General features: G+C 52.6%; 13 protein-coding genes across 13 annotated transcripts; 8 read left to right on the top strand and 5 right to left on the bottom strand.

The window, feature by feature from the left end:
• Nucleotides 1-47: 47 nt before the first annotated feature.
• Nucleotides 48-1,664, top strand: BDW47DRAFT_97903 (serine/threonine-protein phosphatase). Its single transcript, XM_024820516.1, has 3 exons — nucleotides 48-407; nucleotides 501-734; nucleotides 796-1,664. The coding sequence occupies exons 1-3, from the start codon at nucleotides 392-394 to the stop codon at nucleotides 1,506-1,508; spliced, it is 963 nt and encodes a 320-aa protein (XP_024676129.1). The 5' UTR covers nucleotides 48-391; the 3' UTR covers nucleotides 1,509-1,664.
• Nucleotides 1,665-1,759: 95 nt separating this feature from the next.
• BDW47DRAFT_97900 (rho GDP-dissociation inhibitor) lies at nucleotides 1,760-3,323 on the bottom strand. Its single transcript, XM_024820515.1, has 5 exons — nucleotides 3,195-3,323; nucleotides 2,938-3,096; nucleotides 2,383-2,705; nucleotides 2,280-2,328; nucleotides 1,760-2,207 (listed from the first exon to the last, which is right to left on the bottom strand). Exons 2-5 carry the CDS (start codon nucleotides 3,029-3,031, stop codon nucleotides 2,065-2,067), a joined length of 609 nt encoding a protein of 202 aa, XP_024676128.1. The 5' UTR covers nucleotides 3,032-3,096; nucleotides 3,195-3,323; the 3' UTR covers nucleotides 1,760-2,064.
• A 755-nt stretch (nucleotides 3,324-4,078) lies between these two features.
• BDW47DRAFT_97899 (KilA-N domain-containing protein) lies at nucleotides 4,079-6,531 on the top strand. Its single transcript, XM_024820514.1, has 5 exons — nucleotides 4,079-4,492; nucleotides 4,597-4,805; nucleotides 4,863-5,025; nucleotides 5,081-5,951; nucleotides 6,002-6,531. Exons 1-5 carry the CDS (start codon nucleotides 4,432-4,434, stop codon nucleotides 6,024-6,026), a joined length of 1,329 nt encoding a protein of 442 aa, XP_024676127.1. The 5' UTR covers nucleotides 4,079-4,431; the 3' UTR covers nucleotides 6,027-6,531.
• Nucleotides 6,532-6,728: 197 nt separating this feature from the next.
• On the top strand, nucleotides 6,729-8,646 carry BDW47DRAFT_131418 (cleavage polyadenylation factor subunit CLP1; the record flags this gene model as incomplete). The annotated part of the gene is made up of 3 exons (XM_024817301.1): nucleotides 6,729-6,909; nucleotides 7,008-7,815; nucleotides 7,883-8,646. The coding sequence occupies exons 1-3, from the start codon at nucleotides 6,772-6,774 to the stop codon at nucleotides 8,644-8,646; spliced, it is 1,710 nt and encodes a 569-aa protein (XP_024676126.1). The 5' UTR covers nucleotides 6,729-6,771.
• Nucleotides 8,647-8,911: 265 nt separating this feature from the next.
• BDW47DRAFT_25021 (uncharacterized protein) lies at nucleotides 8,912-9,529 on the top strand. Its single transcript, XM_024818570.1, has one exon. It carries the CDS (start codon nucleotides 9,017-9,019, stop codon nucleotides 9,413-9,415), a length of 399 nt encoding a protein of 132 aa, XP_024676125.1. The 5' UTR covers nucleotides 8,912-9,016; the 3' UTR covers nucleotides 9,416-9,529.
• A 114-nt stretch (nucleotides 9,530-9,643) lies between these two features.
• BDW47DRAFT_121902 (chitin deacetylase CDA4) lies at nucleotides 9,644-10,456 on the top strand (the record flags this gene model as incomplete). The annotated part of the gene is made up of 1 exon (XM_024815732.1): nucleotides 9,644-10,456. One exon carries the CDS (start codon nucleotides 9,644-9,646, stop codon nucleotides 10,454-10,456), a length of 813 nt encoding a protein of 270 aa, XP_024676124.1.
• Nucleotides 10,457-10,819: 363 nt separating this feature from the next.
• BDW47DRAFT_121901 (uncharacterized protein) lies at nucleotides 10,820-12,580 on the bottom strand (the record flags this gene model as incomplete). The annotated part of the gene is made up of 1 exon (XM_024815731.1): nucleotides 10,820-12,580. One exon carries the CDS (start codon nucleotides 12,578-12,580, stop codon nucleotides 10,820-10,822), a length of 1,761 nt encoding a protein of 586 aa, XP_024676123.1.
• Nucleotides 12,581-12,716: 136 nt separating this feature from the next.
• On the bottom strand, nucleotides 12,717-13,780 carry BDW47DRAFT_121900 (uncharacterized protein; the record flags this gene model as incomplete). The annotated part of the gene is made up of 4 exons (XM_024815730.1): nucleotides 12,717-12,927; nucleotides 13,009-13,071; nucleotides 13,153-13,229; nucleotides 13,298-13,780. The coding sequence occupies 4 exons, from the start codon at nucleotides 13,778-13,780 to the stop codon at nucleotides 12,717-12,719; spliced, it is 834 nt and encodes a 277-aa protein (XP_024676122.1).
• A 1,869-nt stretch (nucleotides 13,781-15,649) lies between these two features.
• On the top strand, nucleotides 15,650-16,704 carry BDW47DRAFT_114851 (quinone oxidoreductase family protein; the record flags this gene model as incomplete). Its single annotated transcript, XM_024814726.1, has 2 exons — nucleotides 15,650-16,425; nucleotides 16,482-16,704. The coding sequence occupies 2 exons, from the start codon at nucleotides 15,650-15,652 to the stop codon at nucleotides 16,702-16,704; spliced, it is 999 nt and encodes a 332-aa protein (XP_024676121.1).
• A 155-nt stretch (nucleotides 16,705-16,859) lies between these two features.
• Nucleotides 16,860-17,959, bottom strand: BDW47DRAFT_121898 (uncharacterized protein; the record flags this gene model as incomplete). Its single annotated transcript, XM_024815729.1, has 2 exons — nucleotides 16,860-17,727; nucleotides 17,781-17,959. 2 exons carry the CDS (start codon nucleotides 17,957-17,959, stop codon nucleotides 16,860-16,862), a joined length of 1,047 nt encoding a protein of 348 aa, XP_024676120.1.
• Nucleotides 17,960-19,311: 1,352 nt separating this feature from the next.
• On the top strand, nucleotides 19,312-21,152 carry BDW47DRAFT_97885 (inositol polyphosphate multikinase). The gene is made up of 2 exons (XM_024820513.1): nucleotides 19,312-19,649; nucleotides 19,768-21,152. Exons 1-2 carry the CDS (start codon nucleotides 19,561-19,563, stop codon nucleotides 20,984-20,986), a joined length of 1,308 nt encoding a protein of 435 aa, XP_024676119.1. The 5' UTR covers nucleotides 19,312-19,560; the 3' UTR covers nucleotides 20,987-21,152.
• A 158-nt stretch (nucleotides 21,153-21,310) lies between these two features.
• On the top strand, nucleotides 21,311-22,340 carry BDW47DRAFT_97884 (mitochondrial 37S ribosomal protein uS19m). Its single transcript, XM_024820512.1, has 4 exons — nucleotides 21,311-21,377; nucleotides 21,448-21,463; nucleotides 21,607-21,789; nucleotides 21,936-22,340. Exons 1-4 carry the CDS (start codon nucleotides 21,335-21,337, stop codon nucleotides 21,976-21,978), a joined length of 285 nt encoding a protein of 94 aa, XP_024676118.1. The 5' UTR covers nucleotides 21,311-21,334; the 3' UTR covers nucleotides 21,979-22,340.
• A 182-nt stretch (nucleotides 22,341-22,522) lies between these two features.
• BDW47DRAFT_25005 (putative TFIID and and SAGA complex TAF10 subunit) lies at nucleotides 22,523-23,858 on the bottom strand. Its single transcript, XM_024818569.1, has 2 exons — nucleotides 23,284-23,858; nucleotides 22,523-23,175 (listed from the first exon to the last, which is right to left on the bottom strand). The coding sequence occupies exons 1-2, from the start codon at nucleotides 23,674-23,676 to the stop codon at nucleotides 22,723-22,725; spliced, it is 846 nt and encodes a 281-aa protein (XP_024676117.1). The 5' UTR covers nucleotides 23,677-23,858; the 3' UTR covers nucleotides 22,523-22,722.
• Between the last annotated feature and the right edge of the window lie 1,205 nt (nucleotides 23,859-25,063).

Raw genomic sequence — 25,063 nt, 5'->3', positions numbered from 1 at the left:
CTCGCCTCGTGATTTCCGAACCTCTTCCACTTCTCCATCAGTTACCCGGATTCTCCTCCTCTTTCTCCCAAAGAAAATCAACATACGTTCATAAGGCCTCGCGGGCCTCGATCAGCGTCGACCCCCTCTCTCCCTTGCCGGTTTTGTCGGTCATGATGCGAGCAGCTGCAGGACCTTTGCAGACAGTTAGATCCCTCGAACCCAACCACCAAGTGTTTCCGATTCCCTCGCTCAGCGCGCGCGTCTACCGATTTTCTTAATCTCACAGCACCCGGTGATTTCAAAACACAACACACAACTTATTTAACACCGTTTCTCGAGAATATTCGGCCTATTCACATATTCATTAGTCACTTCATAAACTTGGATCCAGGAGTCCCCTGAGCCCGCAATGCCTGGCTTACCGGGTAAGTCTCGCCCCCCCGCGGCTCCCTGATCTCTCCGAACCGCATAAGGACCGCGCGATTTCTACTCAACAAGGAATCTAATTGGTTTGGCAGCGAGTATCGACCTGGACGAGTGCATCGAACGGTTGTATAAAAAAGAGCTGCTGGCAGACTCGGTCGTGGAGGCGATATGCGCCAAGGCGAAAGAACTGTTGATGAAGGAGAGCAATGTCGTCCACATTGCGGCTCCCGTGACGGTCGTCGGTGATATCCACGGGCAGTTCTTTGACATGATTGAGATTTTCAAGATTGGGGGTTTCTGTCCGAATACGAATTATTTATTTCTGGGTATGTTTTTTACAACATGCGTTGCATGACAGTTTTGCTAATGGAGGTGTGTTTCGAACAGGCGACTACGTAGATCGAGGTCTCTTCAGCGTCGAAACCATCTCCCTCCTCGTCTGCCTCAAGCTGCGATACCCGCAACGCGTCCACCTCATCCGCGGCAACCACGAATCCCGCGGCGTGACGCAGTCCTACGGGTTCTACACGGAGTGCGCGCGCAAATACGGCAACGCCAACGTATGGCACTACTTCACGGACATGTTCGACTTCCTGACCCTCAGCGTCGTCATCAACGACCAGATCTTCTGCGTCCACGGCGGCCTCTCCCCCTCCATCCACTCCATCGACCAGATCAAGATCATCGACCGCTTCCGCGAAATCCCCCACGAGGGCCCCATGGCCGACCTCGTCTGGTCCGACCCGGACACCGAGCGCGACGAGTTCTCCCTCTCCCCCCGCGGCGCTGGGTATACCTTTGGCGCGCAGGTCGTCCGCAAGTTCCTCGAGGTGAACAGCATGTCGCATATTCTGCGCGCTCATCAGCTGTGTCAGGAGGGGTACCAGGTGCTGTATGATGATCGGCTCAGTACCGTCTGGAGTGCGCCCAACTATTGCTACCGCTGCGGGAACCTCGCTAGTGTGCTCGAGGTAAGCGACTCCGGCGAACGGTTCTTCAATATCTTCGATGCGGCGCCTGAGAACGATACACATCGCTCGGAGCAGCAGGCTCAGCAGAACAAGGACGGCCAGAGCCCTGTGATTGACTATTTTTTGTGATACCCGATTTATTTATTCTTATGATTTATTCCCATGTCTATCCTACCTTGTTCCATTTTCTATCTTGTTTCCCTTTATACGATCTTCCCACTGCAATCTTGGAGTTTGGTACATAAAGCATTTATAGACAGCGTGGTTGATACGACGCGAAGAAAAAGACAAGATTTCCATGAGTTACTGTTACTATTATATCAGCGATGAGAAGGTTTCAATCGGATGCCATCAATCAGATAGATTGTATTCCTTTTTCTACTGTCTTTTGTTGTTATTGTGATTTTATTTTATTGTTTCTTGATTCTAGACGCACGGGTTAAAGGTTACGATCATTGATCTAGATATGGACCAACCAATAAGGTGGTATGGGTAGGTTAGGTAGGTTTATGGAAATTGGAGTGTGAAAAGGAGAAGAAAATAAAATGAAAGGAAAAAAATAATCTTCAGCAGTGAAACTCGCCCAACGCTTGTAAATGTCGAAAACAAACATGCTGTTCATGATACGATTACCGGCCGTCATGGCTTTCGACCGCGATCCCGCACAGAAATTCGAGGTTTGGGTTTAGATTTGAAATTTCCAATCTTTGGCAATGTCGAACGACCATTCGAACTGGAGGTGGGTGTTGTTGTCGTCGTCGAGGAACTTGGACACGGCGTTGTAGTGGCCGCGGGCCAGCATGCCGGAGGGGGCTTCTTCGGGGTTGACTGGGCCGGGTTAGTACCATTGGGCTTCGTCTTTTCCTCTCTAGGGAGAGCAGCACGAAAGGGGAGACTCACATTTCTTCTCGTATGTCGGCTTGCCGGTGGTGCTGGGGGCAAAGCTTCCCTACACGTGGGTTAACGACGAACAACCACCCCTACATCAATCAGATCAACTCACCAGCATCTCCTCGTCCTTGCTGACCCGGACACCTTTGCGCCTGACCACCTGCAGGTATTTCAGACCACTCAGGACCTCGTGGTGTACGGCGAAGACGACCTTGATGCGGAAGGTGGCGCCCTCCTTGATCGTGAAGGGCTTATCCTTGAGGGACTCGAGGGCTCCTGGGGCGGACACGTCGATGACTACATCCTGGCGTCCCTCGACCTCCAGGGCTAGGGACTTGATGATGCACTTTCTGGGATCGTTGGGGTCGCCGATGGGTTCGCCGGTGTTGAGGCCCAGAGAGGCTTTCCAGCGATTGAGGGAGTCGTCGTTCTTGTCTGGAGGGACGTCATTGTTAGTGTTATATAAAAGCAAGTGATGAATATTTAATTTGTAGTGTCAGGAATGGAGACAGGAAGTTTGTCAGGTCCAGATGACCATGCATGAGCCGGGGTGGGGGGGCAAACAAGGAGCTCGAATTCCAATCTCCATCACTCCACCCCGGGATTCCATGCATTCCTTGCTGCATGGAAAGTCGGATAAAATAAAATAAGATAAATAAATACATACCAAGCTCAGCATACTCAGCCAGGGACTTCTTCTCTCCGACCTTGAACCCCTCGGTTCTGCTGGCCGCCAGATCGTCCTCGTGGTGGTCGGGCATGGTGTGTGGTTGGTTGTAGGGATTGGTTATGTCTGTTTGGTTATTATTATGATGATTTGGATTTACTAGAAAGGGTTCAATTAGATAACCGACAAATGAGAGAGTAATTCAAGGTACAAGAGGGAGGGATGTGGTGGGATGATTTGTTTAGTAGAGGACTTACTATAGAGCTGGCAGATGAGGGGAGGGGTAAGATAGATAGGAGTGTTGGGGAGAGTATGAGAGAGACAAAGACAGAGGGAAAGGACAGAGATGGCCTGATTCGTCAGGGGTCCATGGAGGGGTGGATGCCTCAGTCAATGGCCTGGATGGATTGGTTTGTCTTATTTGTTTTGGGTGAGCCTGAGCCAACTGGAGGCTAATGAGGGATTTGGTGGGGGAAGCACTCACCGCCATCATGGATTAGTCATGATCGTATGCTTTCCTGATTAACTACTACGTAGTAGTTGTAGACTATCACTTTGACTATAGAATATAGATTCAAGATCAAAAGTGAAAGGTTATTTATTATAGAATGGTGAGTATAGATCAAGATTATCAACATGACTGTAACACGCAAGGGCTCCCGTAGCCGTATGTGGACCACACATGAGCCTTGCACCACTGCAGGAGTGACATCTCAAACCTAGCATGAACTCCAGTTCTACAAAGGTTGAACCACTTTCAATTGACCCAATTTGACTCCATACTGCACATACAACAGAACTGGTGAGCCGCTTGTCCCAAACAGGAAATCTTATTTGCCCGGCTCGTCACGGGGACAACGGACCTGGCTTCCAGGTTTCTGAGGTGTCCATGACCAGGCCTCAATACAGGTCTGTTACCAGTGCTGGGCGCATTCAATACCGGGGGATGAACCCGCGACCGCTGATACTTCCCGGTTGAGAGCTGGTTGGGTACGATGATTGGCCAGTTGAAGCCACTGGATCGCTTAGTGTGACACCCTGGACTATGATGAGTGTACGCGTATGGTAACAGCAGCAGTCAAGCAATTCACCCCCATCCATTTCCCAATTCCCGTCCCCCGTTTCTGTTATTATTTTCCATATTTTCCTCTCCTTCACTTTTACTTATCAGACACAACGCGCATTGGCAATCGTGGGTTGTTTTCTTTTCAATCCAATTCAAAGTTTTTTATCCCCCGGTCGATCACGGTTTGTCTGTGCTCTTGCCTAGTGCTTCTTATTAGCTTCCTTCGCCCCATCGCGTTTTGTTGTGGTGTGCGCCCACACTACCGATTTGTGGTGACGTCTTATCCCTCGACGTTACCAGAGCGGCCAGACGCGCCTGCAACGTGGCGCCGCATCTTACTCGACTGGACTTTCTCCTGTCCACCCCCCATCTCTCCTGCCCCTCTTCCACCTTCTAGCGAACCATCTCTGTCTGAGGTGACTTTCATCATGGTGCGATCCCTGCCCAAGAAAAACAATCCGCTCATCCAGACGGATGGAGGCCCGGCCTGTAAGTGCTCGCCATTTTTTTTCCATCCTGTCGCATGGGTGTCCACCACCTTCGTCCTTTCATATTGCATCATTCTGACCGAGCTCTTCCTCTGGGGATCATAGATGAAGAACTTCTGATGCGCCGCCGTCTGGGAAAGACCAATCTCGCCGTCAAAGCGACCCAGATCGGCACGTCCAATGCGACCAGACCGGAAAACCTGGGTCCGTTCGAATATGCCCATCTGCGCGCCCCGTTACCCAAAGACCTCAAGGGTTCGGAGATTTTCCCGTCCCATGCGCCAGCGCAACATCCGGAGACTTATTTCCTGATGGTGAGTGGCCTGCTTCCGCCTGCTTCCGGATCACGGTTAACGGACATCTCCCTCCAGCGACGTAGTAAGGATGGGTTTGTCAGTGCGACTGGAATGTTCAAGATCGCCTTCCCGTGGGCCAAGTTGGACGAAGAGCGCTCCGAACGGGAATACTTGAAAGCGAAGGAGGGAACCAGCGAAGACGAGGTCGCCGGCAATGTGTGGATCTCACCCATTCTCGGTACGTGGATGCTGCTCGTGTTTTACATGAACGTCGTCATGCTAATTCGAAATAGCCCTGGAGCTTGCAAAGGAATACAAGATGTACGACTGGGTCCGCGCGCTTCTGGATCCGGCCGAAATCGTCCAGAGCCCGTCGAGCCAGAAGAAGCTGATCACGCCCCCGCCGCGGTTCGACCTCCCCCCCATTGATGCCCCCGTACAGTTCTCCGTGGCCCGTTCCCGGACCCGTCGCTCTGCCTCGCCCAGCAAGTACATGGGATCGCCGCGGAAGTCCCGTCAGACCAAGGCCATGAAGGAGGCCAGTGCGGCGGCTACGAGTGAAGCCAACGCCAACCTTCAGTCGTCGTTGGATATGACCGCGTCGACTGCTGATTCCGAATCGCTGAACGGCATTCTCCCCAGCGTGGAGGATGTGGAAGAGAAGACGGCCGCGAGCCCCAAGAAGTCGGCCCGGTCGAAATCCAAGAAGAGCAAGTCCACTCGCGCCGAGCCGGATACCGTGGACACGGAAGACCAAAACGAAAGTGAGAAGACGTCCGAGAGTGTCCGAGTGGAAGTGGAAAACCCTGCCGATGGCGAGATCCCTGTTCGCACCACTCAGACGACGGTCGCCATCGACATGCCCATCACCCTCCCTGAAGCCCCGTCGGCGGCCGAGACCGAGAAGATGATCGCAGAGGCCAAGCAGATGGTGCAAGAAGTCGTTGATGCCCATGCTGAAGAGAATGCCACCGGTGAACCGTCGTCGGCCAAGGCGGACAAGGTTGTGAAGAAGCGCAAGCCGGAAGACTTGAGCGACGACGAGGAGGACGAGGAAGCCAAAACCTTACGGACCAAACGGGCGAGGGTGTTGGAGGATAAGCTTAAGCGCGAACGCGTCAGGAATCGCGCGCTTGTCGGAGTCACCGCGGCCTTTGCTTTTGCGTGAGTATTCCCTGCCGTTGTGGACTGCACCGTGCTAACCAGACTACCAGTGCTTCGATCCCCTACTTTTTCTAGATGCGAAATGAAAATTCGGCAACGGTATACGTCTGCTGACTGGATCTTCCCACGGAGGACAACCTCAATCTACTGCGTCAGCCGTCGCCGATGATTCCTACTCAACACCTCCATTGTTCTGAATTATGCCCATGCCCTTACTCCAGCCACTCTCCGCCCTTTGCTACTTCCATTACTTTTCGTTCGATCCCCTCATTCTTCCTGTATCGTATTGACTCATATCGCTGTTTATTATCATTGACGATGCACCCTTTTCTGGCCGGCACAGAACGGAGTAGGAACGGGTGTCGGTGTCTCGGGGTTGGTAGGTGGATTGGAGGTTGAGATAGGTTGTCCGGAGCCGTTCATTGCTTCTTTGTGCTCCTTTCCTGTGTGACATTTCCTATTATTTTCCTGGATACCTGGTATACTTTTATAATCCAATTGCCTATTATCTGTTGATCCGGTGTCGGATGGATTGTGGGACGGAGTAAATACAGAATTGCTAGGTTGCTTATGATAGTTACTGTCAATCTTCAAATTAGGAGCTGGTCGTAGATGACATGGGATCATCAAGCTAGAAGTGTATATCAAGTATATCGTGATAAGAATCGCGCCAAGCTAAGCACGGCCGGATTACTTCCGCAGTGCAAACAAGCAAAACACCGTCATCCACCTTCGAAGATCCCAGTCAGGACTTGGAACAAACGACTGATTCACCTTGTCAACCTTCGCCCTCAATTCCCATTTTGACCATAGACAATCAATGTCTCTCCCAGGTCTAGACCTCACGCAGGCAACGGAGGAAAGGGAATTCGTCCCCGCCCCGCCAACGCAGATCAGTCTGAGCAAAGGCTCCGAATGGAGATTTGAAGTCGCATTCGGCACGACCGTGCGAGTGAAGGTGAGTCGGACATACATACCCTTCTCGCGTCGATTGTTTCTGGTCTATTCTACGGTGGAGGAATGAAACAAACTGACCGACCGTGTCCCCATGAATAGCTCCTCGCCGGCAACGCAGAACTCTTCGGCACCGAGCTCGCCCCCTCCCAAACCTACACCTTCTCCGGAACAAAAGCCGCCATCTACACCTGGCATGGCTGCACCCTGGAAGTCAGCGCCGGGGACAGAGTCTCCGAGATTGAGGGCTTCGCGCCGGGCGGGTCGGCGATGACGGCGAACGGGACGCCCACGACGACATCAGCAACCAACACCAACACCACCGGCCGCGGGTTCGGCGCGGGAGGCTGTCAGAGCGAGTATGTCGCTGAGGAGACGCCCATGGTGGAGTACGCGAATGTGCATTTTGCGCTGGAAACGCTGCGCCAGGAGGCCAAAGCCACAGGGAAGGACGGCCCGCGCGTGCTCATCGTCGGCCCTGATAATGCGGGCAAGAGCAGCTTGAGTAAGATTCTGACGGCGTATGCGACCAAGGTCGGGCGGCAGCCGATTGTGGTGAATCTTGATCCGAATGAGGGCATGTTGAGTGTGCCGGGGACGCTTACGGCTACGGCGTTCCGTACCATGATGGATGTTGAGGAGGGGTGGGGGAGTAGTCCTATGTCGGGGCCGAGTGCTGTCCCTGTGAAGTTGCCGCTCGTGTACTTTTATCCGATGCAGAATCCGCTGGAGGCGGAGGGGTCGGTGTTTAGGCCTATTGTGTCGAGGTTGGCACTGTCGGTTATGGGGAGGATGGCGGAGGATGAGGATTCTCGGGAGACGGGCATTATTGTTGATACGCCGGGGGTGTTGGGGCAGGGGAAGCCGGGGAGTTTGGAGTTGATTAACCATATTGTGACGGAGTTCTCCAGTATGCTTTCCCCCCTGAGTTTTTGAGGCGGACTCTTTCGTCAAGAATGATGCTTACTGAGATACAGTCACTACGATCCTGGTCCTCGGCTCGGAACGCCTCTACAGCACCATGTTGAAGAACTACGACAACAAGCCGTCGTCGAGCGCCTCAGCAGCCGCCTCAGACGAGTGCATCTCAGTAGTGAAGCTGCCCAAATCCGGCGGCTGCGTCGACCGCGACGCGACATTCATGAACGGCCTGCGCGAGTCTCAAATCCGAACATACTTCTTCGGGAATCCCATCCCGTCCACAGCGTCCGCCGCGCTCTCCCTCTCCGCTTCCTCAACTACAAACGTCACGCTATCCCCTCACGCGCAACAGCTCGATTTCAACTCCCTCTGCCTCTACAACTACACCATCCCGTCGCTCGAAGAGGACGAAGACGAGTACGACCCGGCCCAACTGGACGCTTTCCTCCCGGGCGATGCAGAAACGACTCCGGCTCCCAAGCCAGAGGAGGGCTCCGTACCACCTCTCCCCGGCGTGACCGGCTCGTCGGGCGACGCCGCGAATTCAGCTACCTCCGATGGTGGCGTCCCCCTGAAGAAAGTGTTACCCCCCGCGCCGACGGCTCTCGCGAACTCCCTGCTTGCCGTCACGCACGTGTCGCCGACTTCTAGTGTCGCTCAGGTGCGCGACTCTAGCATCATGGGCTTCTTGTATGTGGCGGATGTGGACGGCGAAAAGGGCAAGATCCGCGTGTTGGCTCCGATCGGAGGACGCGTGCCTCCGCGCGCTGTCGTTTGGGGGAAGCATTGGCCTGGGGAGGTTGTTGGGTTGGTTGGGTGATCTCAATATCGTTAGGTGGACAATTATACAATGCATCTGTTAAGTTCAACGAAGGGCGCTAGTCGTGTTTGGAGTGGCTGAGTCGAATAGACTGCTACGGCAGTCAACGTACGCTCTAATTCGTAGATGCAAACCACATGACTCGTTTAGGCAGCCCATTCTCGCTGAGACGATGCATCGCATTTCGCAAATAGTGCCGCTGTCTCTGCCAATAATCTCATTGCTGACACCTGTCTGAGCACCGCCCTATTTTAAATACCTTCCTCTGTCATCTTACCACAAAAACAAGAATTCTCCTTGATCTCTATCACTGCGTACATTATACTCGTTTCAGACCACTATCCAAAAAATAAAGAAAAACAAAAAAAAAATGGTCGACTCATCCCCCACCTCCTCTGAACAGGCACGGTCGATGCAGCCTCAGGTACCCGAGTCGGACCCTCCGCCCTACACCACTACTACTGCTACTGCTACTCCACTCCGCTCCACCCAACCCGGCAATTCCTCTACCACCACTACCACCACCACTGCCTCGCCTGCCATCGCATCCACCACCACTACCACAACCAAGAACCAACCCCTCTCCTGGTTCAAATCCCTCGTCAAATTCTTCAGCAGATCCCCCGAGTCGATCGAATCCCGCCGTCGGAAGAAATCCAGACGACAGTACAGCCAGCGGATTCGCGCCCGCGAGAGAGAACTCCGCACCAGGAGAGAAGGCACCCCGAGCTTCTTTGTGGGCCCTCCGGGTAGTACTGCTACTTGTTGATATTCTGCTTTTCGGGGGGTGTATGATGGAGAGCGCATATACGTATATGCGGTTGAATTGTTGAATTGTTGGATTGGCTTCTTCGTCTATCGCAATCTTCGAAAGTGTTGCACGCGACAGACAGTAGTTCCCCGACGCAGATTGTGACTGTGACACCTCCGACACAATCTACCAAACCGACACAACAAAGTCAACACATAAGGAAAGAAATAGAGAATAAATAAAGGCATGCTCTTCTTCCGTTGCTACCGCCGCCGGATCCTCCGCCGCCGCCTCACAATGCTCCTCCCCCTCCTCCTCACCCTCCTCATCCTCACCCCCGTCTATATAATCTACAAACCCCCGCACCTCCTAATCCGCTACTTCCAACACCGCTGGCCAGACGTGCTCTTCCACGTGCCCCTCCCCCCAAACACCGACAACAAAGTCATCGCCCTCACAATAGACGACGCGCCCTCGCCCCACACCGCCGAAATCGCCTCCATCCTCGCCGAAAACGATGCAAGCGCAACGTTCTTCCTCATCGGATCGCAGATTCCGACGCGCGAATCCACACTCGTCGACCTCGTCGCTGCAGGCCACGAGCTAGCCAACCACGCCATGCACGACGAGCCGTCCAAATCCCTCCCCAACGACGTCCTCTCCCGCGAGCTCGTCACAGTCAACAACCGCATACTCGACGCCTACCGCGCCGCAGGCCTCTCAGAGGAGGTCCTCGATAGAGACCAGCCGAAGCGGTACTTCCGCCCCGGGTCGGGGTTCTTCTCTGAGCGAATGCGCAAGCTAGTGCGTGTCCTGGGTTTTCGGGTCGTGCTGGGCAGTGTCTACCCGCATGATGCGCAGGTGCAGTTCCCGTGGTTGAATGCGAGGCATATTCTGGGGAAGGTTAGGCCGGGGAGTATTGTTGTTTGTCATGATCGGAGGGAGTGGACGGCGCCCATGTTGAGGAGGCTTTTGCCGGAGCTTAAGAGGAGGGGGTATAAGGTTGTTACTGTTTCGGGGTTGTTGAGGGAGAGGGAGAGGTTGGAGGGGGTGGTTTGATTTTTTTTTATCCTTTTTTTTTTCTTTCTTTGAAGCTGGGAGCTAATTGTTATGAGTTATGAGGGTTGTTTGAGTATGGTGTTTAGATTCTTTTTTTCATTTGTACTTTAACTTCGTTTCTTTTTTGACGCCTTTGCTATGTTGATCCCGGTGTCATGTCTAATAACTGTACATAAACAAGTGATACATGAACAAAACCTAAGGTGCCATCCTTCCACGCATACATAAAGCAAACCTGTCGTGCCATCCATCCATCCATGCATAAACCCATGCATACAGTGATACAGATACATCAAAGCAAAAGCAACAGTGCACTATACATCCAAAAGAAAAGAAAGAATCGCCCGCGACTCTTTCAATAATTCACTCCCACCTCTTCCACTCCTCCAAATTCTCCCTCAACTCCCCATCACAATCATACCCCACACTTTCCTTATCATGCAACATCTCCCTCCGCTCCAGATACCGCTGCTCAGCATCAAACCGCCTCACCGCAATCGAACTCAAATACTCCAGATCATCGCGCGCCACCGCGTCTTGGAACTTCGCCCGGATCCGCGGCGAGTAAAGCTGGCAGCTTGCCTCGCGGCAGCACTGCGCGGCCGCTTTCCCTGGGAGCAGTCGGGATGAGCCGGAGAAGCGCCGCGCGAGGGGCTGGTTTGCGCGGACCAGTGGCCATACGACGTCGTCGTAGCAGTCTTCGCAGACTGTGAAGGTGGGCAGTTGCGGCATGTAGTGCCAGGTGCTGAAGACGGGGCGGTCGCGCGGGCAGTCGCGGATGACGACCTTGCGGCGCGCGTAGGCCATGAATTCGAGGAGGTCGAGCTCGGGCGTGGTGGGTTCTTGCTCTGCGCGCGTGGCCGAGATGTCGAGGAGGTCGATGTAGCGGATGAAGCGCGGGCTGTCGGTGACGAGGTCGCAGACGCGTTCTTGTTTCGTGCTGCTTCGCTTGAAGGTGCTGCGGTGCGCGGGGATCACGGTGCGGAGGTTGCGGATGCAGGTCGAGCAGACGTTGAACTTCGGGAGGAAGACGCCTGTGTCCGGGTCGATGACGCGGTACCAGTACTGGTCGCTGATGGTTCGTCCGGTGCAGGGTTTGGTGCCGGCTGAGATCCAGGTCACGTCGTAGAGCATGTCGAGGTGGTCGAGCTGCTTCTTGAGCGTTTGTGTCCAGGCGAGGCGTGCCCATGGGAGGCTCATCGAGCAGCGCACTTTGTCGCCCCGTGGCCGTGGGTTGGCGAGCATGAATTGGTCCCGGAATCGCGACTTGCGCATCTGCGTTGTGCACCCCGGACAGATGTTCAGGTGCGTCAGCCCCTTGATGGTGTACCAGTCTTGGTACCCGGCTTTGGGGACGGATCTGGAACAGGGTAGGAGGCTGAACCCTCCGGGGTGGTTTGCTGGCGGGGAACGCGAGCTCTCGCGCGACGAGCTGGTCTGCCGAGTCAGGGGTCGTTGCTGGTCACTTTCTAGGGCTTGTTGGGTGGGGGAGGGCGCAGGCTTGGACGGCTCGTCGAGGAAGGACACCGTCCGCCTGGTTGGGGGCCGCTTGGGTGGCCCCTCGTCCGACGACAGGGACGTTTGCGAGGTGTCATTGTCGGTAAAGATAACCGAAGCGCGCGATTCTCTGTCGGAGGATGACCCTGAAGAGCTGTTGTACGTCTTCAGTGCCGGCTTTAGACGGTGAGATTTCTTAGCAACCGCTGGGCGGACCCCCGTATCGGAACAGTAATCGACGGGCTCGGCTTTGCGTTCGATGCGGTTGTCCACTGGGGCTGTCGCCACTGGAGCTGGCGCCACTGGAGCCGGCGATGGATTAGCGGCCGCGTCACGGTCGACCTGGATATCCTCCGGTAGCTTGGGCGAGTTGCGCTCCTCATGTCGGCGCCGGATTTTCTCTTCAAGCCTTTGCGCTAGACTGGGCACGTTGGATGTCCCTCCGGATGGTTTCTCGAGGTTTGGAGATTTCTGGGTGGGCTGCTCCATCTGGATGGGCTTCTCCTTCTGGATGGGCGTCTCCTTACGGATGGGCGTCTCCTTCTGGATGGGCGTCTCCTTCTGGATGGGCTTGTCCTTCTGGCTAGACTCGTCCTTGTGGCTCAGTTTGTCCTCCCGGTCTTTCATCGTGGTCGTGTCAGATTGATACCCAGACGTGGTAGAGGGTTTGGCCGTGGTCGGCCGCCGGGGCTTCTCATGCTTCACGCTTGACGATCGCCGAGGAACGGCGGGTTGGACAGGCGCTAGTCGAGTATCCTCTGGTTTACGTGAACTGCTGCGGGAAGCTGGTGTGGTCCGTAGTCTTGTGCGGGACTCTGATCGGGTATCCTCTAGGTTCAGTGAGCCACTGCTGGATGCTGGGGTGGCTGGTACTCTTTTGCGGGACTCGGATCGGGGGCCCTCCAGATTGAGTGAGCCACTGCTGGATGCTGGGGTAGCTGGTAGTCTTGTGCGGGACTCTGCTCGGGTATCCTCTAGGTTACGTGAAGCACTGCGGGATGCTGGCGTGGTCCGTAGTCTTGTGCAGGACTCTGCTCGGGTATTCTCTGGGTTACGTGAACTGCTGCGGGATGCTGGTGTGGTCCGTAGTCTTGTCCGGGACTCTGCTCGGGTGTCCTCTGGGTTGAGTGAGCCACTGCTGGATGCTAGCGTGGTTGATAGACTCGTGCGAGACTCTGCTCGGGTATACTCTGGGTTACGGGAACCACTGCGGGATGCTGACGTGGTTGATCGTCTTGTGCGGGATTCTGCTCGGCGGGCTGTCGATGCGCTTCCCCTATCTTCCTTTCGCGTCCTGGACTCTGCTCGGCGAGCTGTCGGTGCGTCCATGTCTTCCTTCCGCACCTTGGATTTCGAGCGCTGCTGACGTGCGACTGGCGCCTGGGAATCGGCAGTGAGCTTAGGGTTCGGAGTGGGCCGGGCACGCGAGGATTCCCGTGACCTGTTCTGGGGAGTCATGCTTCCAGTCTTCACCGGAGCCGACACGGGCACAGAATCCAGCGTATATCCAGGCATGTCGGTGGACCCGGCGACGTTGAAGATCGGATCCTGCTTGGCAACCAGGGGCGGAGTAGGAGGCCCGGCACTGTCGTCTGATGATCCGCATCGGCCAGAGTCCTCCCAGGGAAATGATTGGGTGATGGAGACGAAGGACGGCACCTCCAATAGAACGGGGTATTGGTCGACTGTGCCCCTGGCGCAGACTCCCTCCACTCCAGGCTTTTCTCCGAGCATGGACAGTCCGGATAATTCCCGGGAGAGGGATTCGACTTCGTCCTCCACCGACGGTGAAGGTGGCCATCGGGGCCGCTTGCGCCAGAATGGCATGATGTGGAGCGTATGAATGATAAGAAACGAAAAGAAAACAAATGAAATGAAGAAAGCGTAGAGTACAGCGGGCCGGGTCCGGTTGGAGGTTACGGTTCCTTGATTAGCCACGGAAGTCCTGTTGCAGTGGCAGGGTAAAACATCAGAGTCACATCCGAAGCTGCCTTTGGCATGGTATACAGTCGTGTCCAAACTCACAGGGAGCGTTGAAGGGTCAATACAGATGGAGGGGAGAAGGGGTCTAGCGCTCTGATTGTGGTGTAATATCGATATGATTCAACGAGAATTCTCCAGGAGTTCTCGAGCAGGCTATAGGAGAGAGAAGAAAGGAAATATTTATAAAACCCGAGGCTTGTGATTGAGTCAGAAGAGAAATGAAGGACAAAAGGAGGACTGCAGGAGGGCGCAGTATATATGCCAATGGAGGCCTGGTCGGGCAGCGCCTCCATCCTTGTGGTGGCCCTATCAGGGCCAACGTCCCCAGGTTGGGCGGGAACGCGGACGAATCAAGCCTGATCGCATGAAACACGACGATCGCGGCCATATGGTAAGCATTGGGAATGAATGGACATCCAGGCGCCAACACACAGGCACATGAGTATTGAAACAGGATGATCTTTGACGGGTGGGCAATGGCTGCATGGCTCTGGAGGTCTGGTAACCAGCAATCCGCATCGCAGCCTCGACGCACCCTCACTGGGCCCAATACGCTGACCTGGTTTCCCCCCACCAGCATTGCCACCGTCTTGGACGCAGCCCGGATCTAAATGCGCAAAAGGAAAACAAACAGAAGGATGCGCAGGGCTGACGGAAGCGCCACATCGCGCCGGGCCATTCCAGGATCATTGTTTGCGATAGGGTCGCGCGGCAAGGCTGAGAGCCCCAAGCTTGGAGGGTTCACGTCATCCAGACCAGGATCAGACGATTGGGTATGCCCAGCTGTAGGGAGTGATCCATTGGGATCATACAATTACTGCGTTAGTTATACTGTGGGGCATATCCAGCATAGAACAGATCAACCAGAGCAGAGAAGGGGTTGGATGCTGAGTTGTCCCGGTCTAGACTCGAACATGTACAGCACAAGCCCGCTCAAGTTGTGGGGTAGACTGCTGGCAGAGTGGGTTGAATGCATCCTAACTGTTGCCTAGTCGTAAGTTGGAGGCAGCGAACAATCTAGAACTTGGAGTTGCCGGGGATGATGGAGGAGAGTGGAGGTGAAGTCAAGAAGTTGAAATCTAGACTTCGCGATGTTGACCAGTTGCCTTGCACAACATGATGCACAGATGACTCATCTATGCACCGTCGGAGGTAAATCGGGGGATTTCCGACAGACTCGGAAAGATTGCCGAGTGTACATGATGGATTGAGAATGTATTTTGATCATGCTATGCTTGTAGTGATGAGTTTACTATCTCCTTCTATCTTCATATCCCTTTTGAAATGAATGTGAAGATGAGCTAGAAAGACGTGATCATCCTCCGTAGTACTCCGTAGAAGAGCACAGTAGTAGAAGAGAGAGGAAGCGGGGAGCATCGTGGATCATCCATCCCACTCCGCAACTATACCGCGATGACAAATCCACCATCAAGGACGGAATGAACGCCATTCTCAACCCCGCCCTCTATCCAGTCTATAAATACAAGGAATCAACTTCCTTCTCCCTCTAACTGAACACCCCAAGTACCGCGGAGGATCACTGAAACTCCCTATTACCCTCCCACACGAATGCTCTCCAACCGCGCAGCTCCCTCCCTTCTCCGCACAGCAGCAGCAACATCATCCCCCGCCATCCGGCTCTCCGCAATCCGCACCCAACTAAGGATACACCCCTCCCCAACTATCCCCATCCCCACCCACCAAACCCGCAAAATGTCCACCCCGTCCACCATGAAGGCTATCGTGGTCGAAAAGCTAGGCGGTCCCGAAGTCCTCGAAACCAAGACGGCCCATCCCGTCCCCACCGCGGGGGAAGGCCAACTACTCGTCAAGAACAACATCTCCGGCGTTAACTACATTGACACCTACTTCCGCACGGGTCTGTACCCGTCTGCCAAGCCCGAGATCCTGGGCCGCGAAGGCGCCGGCACAGTCGTTGCCGTCGGCCCCGGTCCGAACACCTGGAACTTCAAGGCTGGCGATCGTGTTGCTTGGTTGGGCACCGGTGGCTACGCGGAGTACACGGCTGTTCCGGCTGAGAAGACGGTTAAGATCCCTGAGGGTGTCAAGGACGAGGATGTCATTGCGTCGTTTTTGAGCGGCCTGACTGTGCTTTCGCTGGCGAAGGAGACTTACGCTGTGCAGAAGGGCGATTGGGTCTTGCTGCATGCTGCGGCGGGCGGTGCGGGTTTCCTGATGACGCAGATTTTAAAGACTCTTGGGGCGAAGGTTATTGGGACGGCCGGGGGAGCCGAGAAGGTCGCCCTTGTAAAGAGTCTGGGCGCTGACTATGTGATTGATTATCGCAGCGAGGAGGGTAAGGATTGGGTGGGTAGGGTTAAGGAGATCACTAATGGGCGCGGTGTCGATGTGGTGTATGACTCTGTTGGGAAGGATACGTGGGAGGGGAGTCTTGAGGCTGTTAAGAAGAAGGGTACTATTGTTTGGTTTGGAAACGCTAGTGGGCCGGTGCCGCCTCTGCCTCTTGCGTAAGTTCTATGGTATCTGGAGTTATACTGGTGTTCGGAGCTGACTTTCTTCGCAGGAGACTCACCCCTAAATGTGTCAAGGTCGCCCGTCCAGCCCTTTTTGGTTACATCGATACTCGCGAGGAGTTCGAGTTCTACGTCAATGAGCTGTTCCGGCTGCTCCAGTCTGGGGAGCTCAAGGTCAAAATCCACAAGGTCTATCCTCTGGAGCAGGCGGTTCAGGCTCATTTGGACCTGGAAGGCCGAAAGACTACTGGGAAGCTACTTCTCAGGCCGTAAGCGACGGCAGTATGCTTATCATGATGATTCAATGCAAATTTGTAACCTATTGGATTGGCAATTCAACCCCGTATTAATATGTGTTCCTGAACTTCCCTTGATGATCATACGGAATCATTCCAGGGTCTTCAACTCTTGTCCTAGGGCTCCTTGCTTTAGGATTCCTCATCGCCCACTCCCTCGTCGCTGCTGTCATCCGCGTCCTTCCCGGTCAGATCTCTCGGCTTCTTCCATCCCATCATGAGGTCGTTTGCGAGCACGGTGTAGATAGAGCAGTAGGACGAGAAAACTTCATCGAAAAAATGAAACCCACAGTTCAACTCCCACACCGTCGTCATCACCTTCATACCGGGGTAGCAGTGTTCAAGTAAGTGCTCTTCGACGAAGAACTCAAATTCTTCTTCGGGGGCACTACATTGTTCCCATTCAAGACTCTCTTCGGGCCCGAGGTCATATTTCGGTTTGCCTGGATCTCGGTAGGCTTTTCCATAAATCTTACCGACGGGGTACAGGTCGGGAGCGTGCTCCTTGTAGAACTCTCGCACTCGGGCACTAGGCGGATGAACCCTTGTGACTTCGAATCCGTGAATATCTTCCACGCATACTGCCTCCAAACCCTCGGCATTAGCTAGTTCGTCGTAGCGCTTGACCTGCATGTAGGATGCAGCTCCGGCTAGCGCAACCTTCACGACTTTGCTAGCCACTTCAATGGTCATGAAGACTGATTCGCCCTTCTTGTTTTCCCACTGGTTGTCCTCAACGTAGTTGTCGTAGAAGAAGCCACCAAAGAGCGTCGAAGCCGCGATGTTGAAATGTCCTGGTCCTTGAGCCGTGAACTGTGTATTTTTCCAAATCTCTTTGGCCGCGACATCGCATGATCCTCTGGCATCGTCAATGTTCTGCTTATGTTCCGGACAGACGTCGTGGTAAAGCAGGTAAGACAGGAAGTTGCGGATCGTATCCGTGGCTAACTTGACTTCGGATTCAGATTGGGGGTTGAAGAAGAACGGAAAGACCGAGGTCCTGTTGGCAGTTAGTCACGTTGATGATCAGTACTTTGCATTATGCTGTCATACAAGAACCCCTTGACCACTGCATTAAAATCAATCTCAAGGCGTGAATGATCATGATTGATAGTGGCTTGGCCCCTAGCAACAAGGATGTCTTCGGCGTCCATGTCCTTCATGTCACGGTCTTCCACACCCTGAAACATCTTCTGGGAGGTGTTCACCCCTCCGTATGCCAAGTATTTCATGAACACCGCATGTCTCTCGTTTAGCAAGCGACGGCTTTTTTGATAGCGTAATATGGCATCCTCTATCCGGCTAGAACGATATTAGAATTAAATGGATGTATACAGGTCGGCATGAGACTAACTGAATAATGGGTCGCGAGCTATATATGAGCACGTTAGTATCAACTCAACACGCAGGTCCTCTGAACTCACACATCATACAGCTCCTTTTCTTTTTCATATTCTTCTGGGGTAATTGGAGCATCCACGTAGTATTCCTCGAACCCAGTCGGCTTGTTCTGCAGACATTTAGGATGATAGTCTACGGGAAATCAGGTATTGGATTGGGATAACGTACCAAACCACGCTTGCTCTTGGGCTTCTTCTTCTTCTTTTTTTTCTTTTTTTTCTCTGGTTCGACCCATTCAACCTCAGCCAACTTGTCTCCGTTTTCTTCAGTGGCAGTTAATGGGTTTGAATCAGCAGGGAGACTCGCTTTCGCTTCAGTTGACACGACTGCGCAAGACATCATCTGTAGGAGTATCACAAGAGTATCAATGTGATAGAAGCAATTCCCAGATAGCTCAGAAGTTAAAGACAGGAAACCTGGTCAAAAATGATAGCTGAAGAGAAATGGTCAACAGAAATGGGGTATGGAGAAGTACTCGTCAGGATGTGCCGGCAACCTTAATATACAGACCGGCAGGTACAAGGAGTCATTCACTGGGATGCAGTTGCTGTCAACAATCAACAATCAAAGCATCACTCTCTCCAAAATGAAACAATGCGGCTTCTAGATACAATGACTTTTCCTGATTACTCTTACTTTTGTCTCACTTTCTTTCTACTTCACCTTCTTCTGACCTACCTACTATTGTTTGTTATTCTATAAATATAGGATTTCCCAACTATATACTTCTGGATCCAATTTTGATCATAAGAACCCTAATAAGGCAGTAATGGGAAGCTGCGACTGAGTACAATAGTCGTAGAGTCATTGATATAGTCACTTGTAGTGTTGAGAAATCCTAAAATGTGCTTTTTTACTTTCCTAGTATTATACCCATATTGCAAGTACCTACGGAGTAAGGTGTAGCATGATATATGTGTGGAATAAACACGCAAACACACGTCTTTAACGTCATGATAATCGTTATATTTTAAACTCAACCAATATTAATATGGATTTTAATTCTTTTTTTCCAGAAAATTTGTTATAGACAATCTAGTAAGGAGGGTAAATAAAAGATGAAGTGCTGATTGTTATCAGACAAGATGACATCTAACCATGTGGGGTTATTTATCATTATTGACCACTTCTGGAACTAGCTTGTCGCAACGCCGCCTTGTCTGCCACTGTTTCACCCTTCCCCCTTGTCTCTATCTTGACAAGTTGAGACATCATCATCTTTTGAGGGGTTCATGCATTTAAGCTTCTGCACATACATTATAACTTTTTGTTTTCTCTCATTTGACTGTGTATCTTGAGTGGCTTCGTTTTCATCTTGTCCCCTGATCCTTGAAGTCCGGACGCCTGGTCTACCGGAATGCTATTTTGAAGCAAATCACCTTTTCTCTGTTACCGATTCTATTTTATTTTTATTGCGCCCTATACAAGCAAAATGCCCTCCCCATCGAAGTCTAATGGCTCGAAAGCCCCAAAGTTAGATGGCGATAGCTTTGTCGCGTTTGACCATGCCGCTGCTGGACAGTAAGTGCTTACCTCTGCTACCCGAGGAAATGGACCGAAAATACCATGACTTTTCGGATCAGCCTGATGAGCTACTTAATCCTGGGATCGCTCAATACTGACTCGTCTCCCTTGATAGTGAAGGTGTCCGCTGCACCGAGTCCGGCTCCTTTATCGCAAAGCCTTGCACCGCCCAGGAAATCGCCTTCTATGAGACCAGCGCCCTTCATCCCGCCTTCAAGGCATTTATGCCCACCTTCATCGGAACGCTGAGTTCCGGGGATCAGCAACAGCCGATTGCGCTTGCGGCCCAACAAAGCGGCGCCATCGTTCTCCCGAGCTCGGATTACTCGTCGGCCTCCAATACCCCGCCGCCTGCTGGAGGAGGCCCAGCTAACGAGGCGACCGGATCCGATTCCAAGGCGACGGGACAAGAAGAATGGGTACCGTCGGGCGGCAAGAAACTCGATACAGGATTGTCGATCGTGTTGGAAAATGTCGCGTCTGGGTTCAAGCGACCCAACGTCATCGATGTGAAGCTGGGAGCGAGGCTTTGGGCAGAGGATGCGCCTCCGTCCAAACGAGAAAAGCTAGACGCAGTGTCCCAGGAAACAACGAGTGGCAGTCTCGGGTTCCGGATAGCAGGGATGAAGGTGTGGACTGGCGAGAACGGAGAAAGTGATGAGGGGGCCAAGACCGACCCCTACGCCACCAAATACGAAGGCAAGGAAGGCGAGAAAGGGGAAGTGGTCGAGAAGGATGGCTTCCGGCGCTACGACAAGTGGTATGGGCGGTCGCTCAATGACGGTACCGTCAAGGAAGGCTTTGCGACCTTCCTTGCGGGGGCAAAGGCTGGATCAACTGATCGCTCCAAGCTGCTCGCAACGAAACTGGCAGACGATCTAAAGCGCTTGCAAAAAGCCATTGAGTCTGAGGAAAGCCGGATGTACTCTGCCAGCATTCTGGTAGTCTACGAAGGGGACCCAGAGGCCATGGAACATGCGCTCGTGGAGGAGGCCAAGCCAAAGGAGGCCTCCGAAGATGAGTCCGAGGGAGAGGACGAGGACTTTGAGCTGGAACTGCAACAAGACGGTTCTTTCCAAGTGGTGGATCTTCCCGGTGGCCAACCTGGTGCTCCTCAACAGGCAGTAAATATCACCATTGACCCTGAGACAGCCCAGATGGGCCAAATCGGCGAGCTAGAGGACGAGGATGAGGAGGAAGCCCCCAAGGTCCACGACCTTCGATTGATCGACTTTGCCCATGCTGAATGGACCCCTGGTCAAGGGCCCGATGAGAACGTGCTCATGGGCATCCGGAACCTGGCGAACATCTTCGAGGCATTTGCTTCGGAGTAATAGCGACGTTGTATAGTGGGCACCTACTTGGCCAAGTCGCTGGCGACTTGAGCAACCCAGGCCCATGCATCTGCTCTTGATGTTCCGCACGATCATCGAGTGCGTGGCACTCTATTGCATTTGGATAAATATAAGTAGCGTATATACACCAGAACAATGAAATTCACATGGATCAAGTCTGAGATAGTACTTTCCATCATAATTCACCAAATTCTAAGTGTATTTTCAGCGATGACTAGAAGCGGGTGGAGAACCGCTTACTAATCGCAACACCGCGGAATCAAACTGGAACTCATATCGGCATCAGAATCGCAATTGCAGGCACCTCCACCACCAGCACCCAACAAGATGTTTCCCACTCGCGCATTGCTATCGCGCTCCGTCTGGAAGGGTAAGTTTCTACTATCTACTTATTTTACTAAGGAAAAGCAACAACCACTGACAATAGCCACCACCGACAGGCCCGAATATCGTCCCGTACGTGCAACCCACCCGACCCATCTTGAAATTCTTCTCCAGTCCCCCCGGCCAAAAGAACCCATACGCTCAGTTTCAGAAATGCCAATTTCAAGGCTCTATTCTCAGCATTGTGAATGCTAATATTCGAATCCGATAATTAGTCTCCCCCTTCCGCGCAAATTGCCCCCTCCGCCGGGAACTCCGCCGATCAAGACGCAGAAGCGCGGCGCGACCATCCTGCCTAACTTCGTGGGCCTGCGGTTCTCGGTGCACAATGGGAAAAATTATCAGGATGTCATAATTACGGAGGAGATGGTGGGGAGGAAATTGGGTGAATATGTGCCGTATGTGTCCCCCGGCTTTCCCCCTCTTCCGCTATGAGAAAGACTTGGTCAGCGCCGTTCGTTTTGAGAGCGTGTCGTCTTCCTCTTGGGCATGGATGAATTGAGTATGAACGGATAGCTAACTCGCGATTTTGGCATTGTTACAGTACCCGCAAGCGTTTCACCTACAAGCAGTCCAAGAACAAATAGACTCGGTACCTTTTGTACTGGGTGTCTTGCTCGCTGTTGCATTCCTCTGTTTGTGCGGTTTGTGGAGTTCTTTTCTTTTATATTTTCCCCATACCTGTCTTCGACGGATACGTAAGGTCCATCCTGTTATCCTGGGTCAGGGCTGTGGCAGCAATCTGGCCATTGGCTTGGACTTGCATCGTCTTGCTTTACTGGCGTTTTCATCCTATTTCCTTTTTTTGCCTGATGTAAATCTATACAATGTGTTGCATGTAAATTAGCTGTCAAATGTGGAATGTAGTCATCATCATCGTCATCAACATTATCCATTGGATTGGTCAATCTATGAATGTTGATTGAGAACATTGATAGGAAGGTAGTGATTCGAATTGTCAATTTCTATTCGCCTTGCCTTGCCTTGCTTTTGTGAACAGCAGCAGCACCACCAGCAACAGCGGAGAAACACTCATGATTCTTTCCTTCCGGTAACGCCTATGCAAAAACCATACTGCCGTCGTGCAGTCCCGAAGGGCTGTAGACTATCGTCATTCTTGGACCGCAAAGTTACGCCAGTGAGAAAACCCAAGCCAGACCCACACCGATCAATCAATAAATCAACCCGCAGCGTAAAATATATCCTCCAAGACGGGGTATCTCCATCTTCACCTCCGCTATCCGCCGAGAGAGAAGAACAAAATGTAAAATGGAAGAAAGAAAGCAATGAAAAGAAAGGACAAGCCACACAACGCGGTGATAGCATATCCTCTACCGGTAGAACTCGCCTCTCTTCACGCTGACACCGTACTCGGAAACTGCCATCCCCAGATCTTCCATGGTGAGCACCGTCCGCCCCTGTCCAGACCCGCCCGACCCGCCGCCACCGAAGCCAGGGCGCTGGATACCGAGATGCGCGCCCGCCTTGCCCTTGGCGTCTGCCCCCGAGGGACCCGCGGCGGCACCTGCTGCGGCGCCCGCTGCGCCCGCGGGCATGCCGAGACCCGAGGCGGCGTTCAGACTGCCCATGGGGTTGCTCGCGGATGAGCTGTTCGACGCGCGGATGCGCGCGTACTGGTATGAGTCGGCTGCGATGTCGGCGACGAATTTCTGGGTCGCGAGGGCAAGGAGTCGGGCGAGGTGTGGGGGGGTTTGGTTGGGGCCGTTTCCTGGTGGTGGGAGGCCGGCTAGGGTCAGGTAGTGTGCTGTTACGGCGTCGGGGATCTGTTGCGCGTTAGATGGGTCTAGAAGGAACCTAGGGTGCGGGGATAGGGCAGGAGGAAGGGAGAAAATAATAGAAAGAACACGAAAGGGAGAGAATAGTAGACGTACGATCGGCGCATATTCGTCCATCTTCCCCAAGAATTCACGGAGACTGGTCTCTTTCTTCGACGGCGCAGCTGCGGCCGCTAGCGCATCAGCGGAGGCGGCCTCTTGGGCAGGATTTAAGGGACCAGCGTCATCGCCATTTTCATTGTTCGCCATCTTTTTCGCGGGATCCAGTTCGATGTCCTGCTCGATCGTGGGATCTATGGAACTGTCTTGGGTATCGGGCTCCTCTTGCTTGGGCACGACAGGGGTCTCGGATGACGAAGCGGGCGGTGCTGCCGCTGGTTCTCCCGTTGGCGCGCAGGACGAGGAAGGTGGCTGAGGGTCTTGTGATGCAGGTGGAGGTTGGGAGGAGGGCGGGATGGAAGGCAGTTGTGATGACGATTGGTTGGACATGTTGTGTAGCAAGGTTGCGGTCGTGACTTGAGCTATTATAATTTTCTTTCATTCAAAGAGGCCAGGACTGCCCGAGACACAGAACCAATTCTGGTAGGGAATAATAAATGGGTAGGATTCACTGCTGGACAGTAGACCAATTGAAATATGTTGATATGCTAATAGGGGGGAGCTTAATGAATATAAGAATAAGAGAGTGAGCTGAAGAGAGTTGAGTGACTGAACTGGGTGGCTGAAAGTGACGATCCAGGCGGAGAACTAAAACTGCCCGCGTTCGGCCCGAATACTTTGATCTGAACAACTCGATCAATTAATAATGTGATAGATTGGGGTATCTATCTAGTTGTGAAGTTCAAAAGAACACTCAAGAAGTTCTTTTTTAAAATAAAAAAAAAATTACAATATGTGGTTGGAATTTTGACAGTTCTAGTCATTACACTTGTTCAACTCTAGGTAAATTCACCAGTTGGTCGTAGTTTTACTACGCAGGCCACATAACTGATCGCTATTCAAGACGTATATTGTATTGACAAAAAAATTCATGCGAGAGTGGTCTATATAATTCATCCATTACATGCTACAACTTAAATTCGAGGGAAATGTGGTAGGAGGGGTTAACAGGAGTGAAGTGATACATAGGCGCCACTAGATAACATTATAGTCTCCAGCTTTGTAATGCTTGCTACGGGATCATTAAGGCTCTTCTTGTAGGTTTCTAGATATTTGCCAGATAGTTCTCTCTAGTCTTTAATTTCAAGACCCATCTTACTTGATAGTTCAATAAGGTGGCGTCCATGTATGTAGACAGGGAGTATCAGGGTCAGGAACATGATATACACTGCACCACGAGATCATGATAGGACGCTGGAGCACTACTACCCTTGACAAAATTTTTATAACTCCCATATCTTGTAGACTTTTTTCTATCTCAAGCACACACAAGTCTAGGCCTGATGCTCGAATCGAGACCGCCAAGAATCCAGCATCGCAGGCATTGCAACCCTAACTCGGTATCCAACTTGGACTCCAGTCTTGAATACTTTGCATCCATCTGTCTTCTTTCCAATATCACCCTATGCAGTAATCGAGTGCCATTCTTGTAAAGGTCTGTTATCCAGATTCTCTTTTTATTTGTCTCGTTTGCTCTAATAGGGTTGCTTTGGTGGAATGCTACTACCACTGTCATCAGTCTACACGTCATAGATGGAGCGGGTTCGGGATCCCGCGAGTTACCATAGATCGACGTGAAACCAAGACATTTCAATCACAATTATTTCGTTTTATTTCGTACTGCTCCGTCACATCTTACATGCCATGGGCTGGGAAGAATTAAATTAGTCTTCAACCTACGAAGAGGATTTTCATAGAAAGGGCTAACAACTCATAG

The sequence above is a fragment of the Aspergillus candidus genome, assembly GCF_002847045.1.
Source record: "Aspergillus candidus strain CBS 102.13 unplaced genomic scaffold BDW47scaffold_2, whole genome shotgun sequence".
Lineage (NCBI taxonomy): Eukaryota > Fungi > Ascomycota > Eurotiomycetes > Eurotiales > Aspergillaceae > Aspergillus > Aspergillus candidus.
Note: the sequence above shows the minus strand (reverse complement) of the source record. Positions and strands in the feature narration are given on the sequence as shown.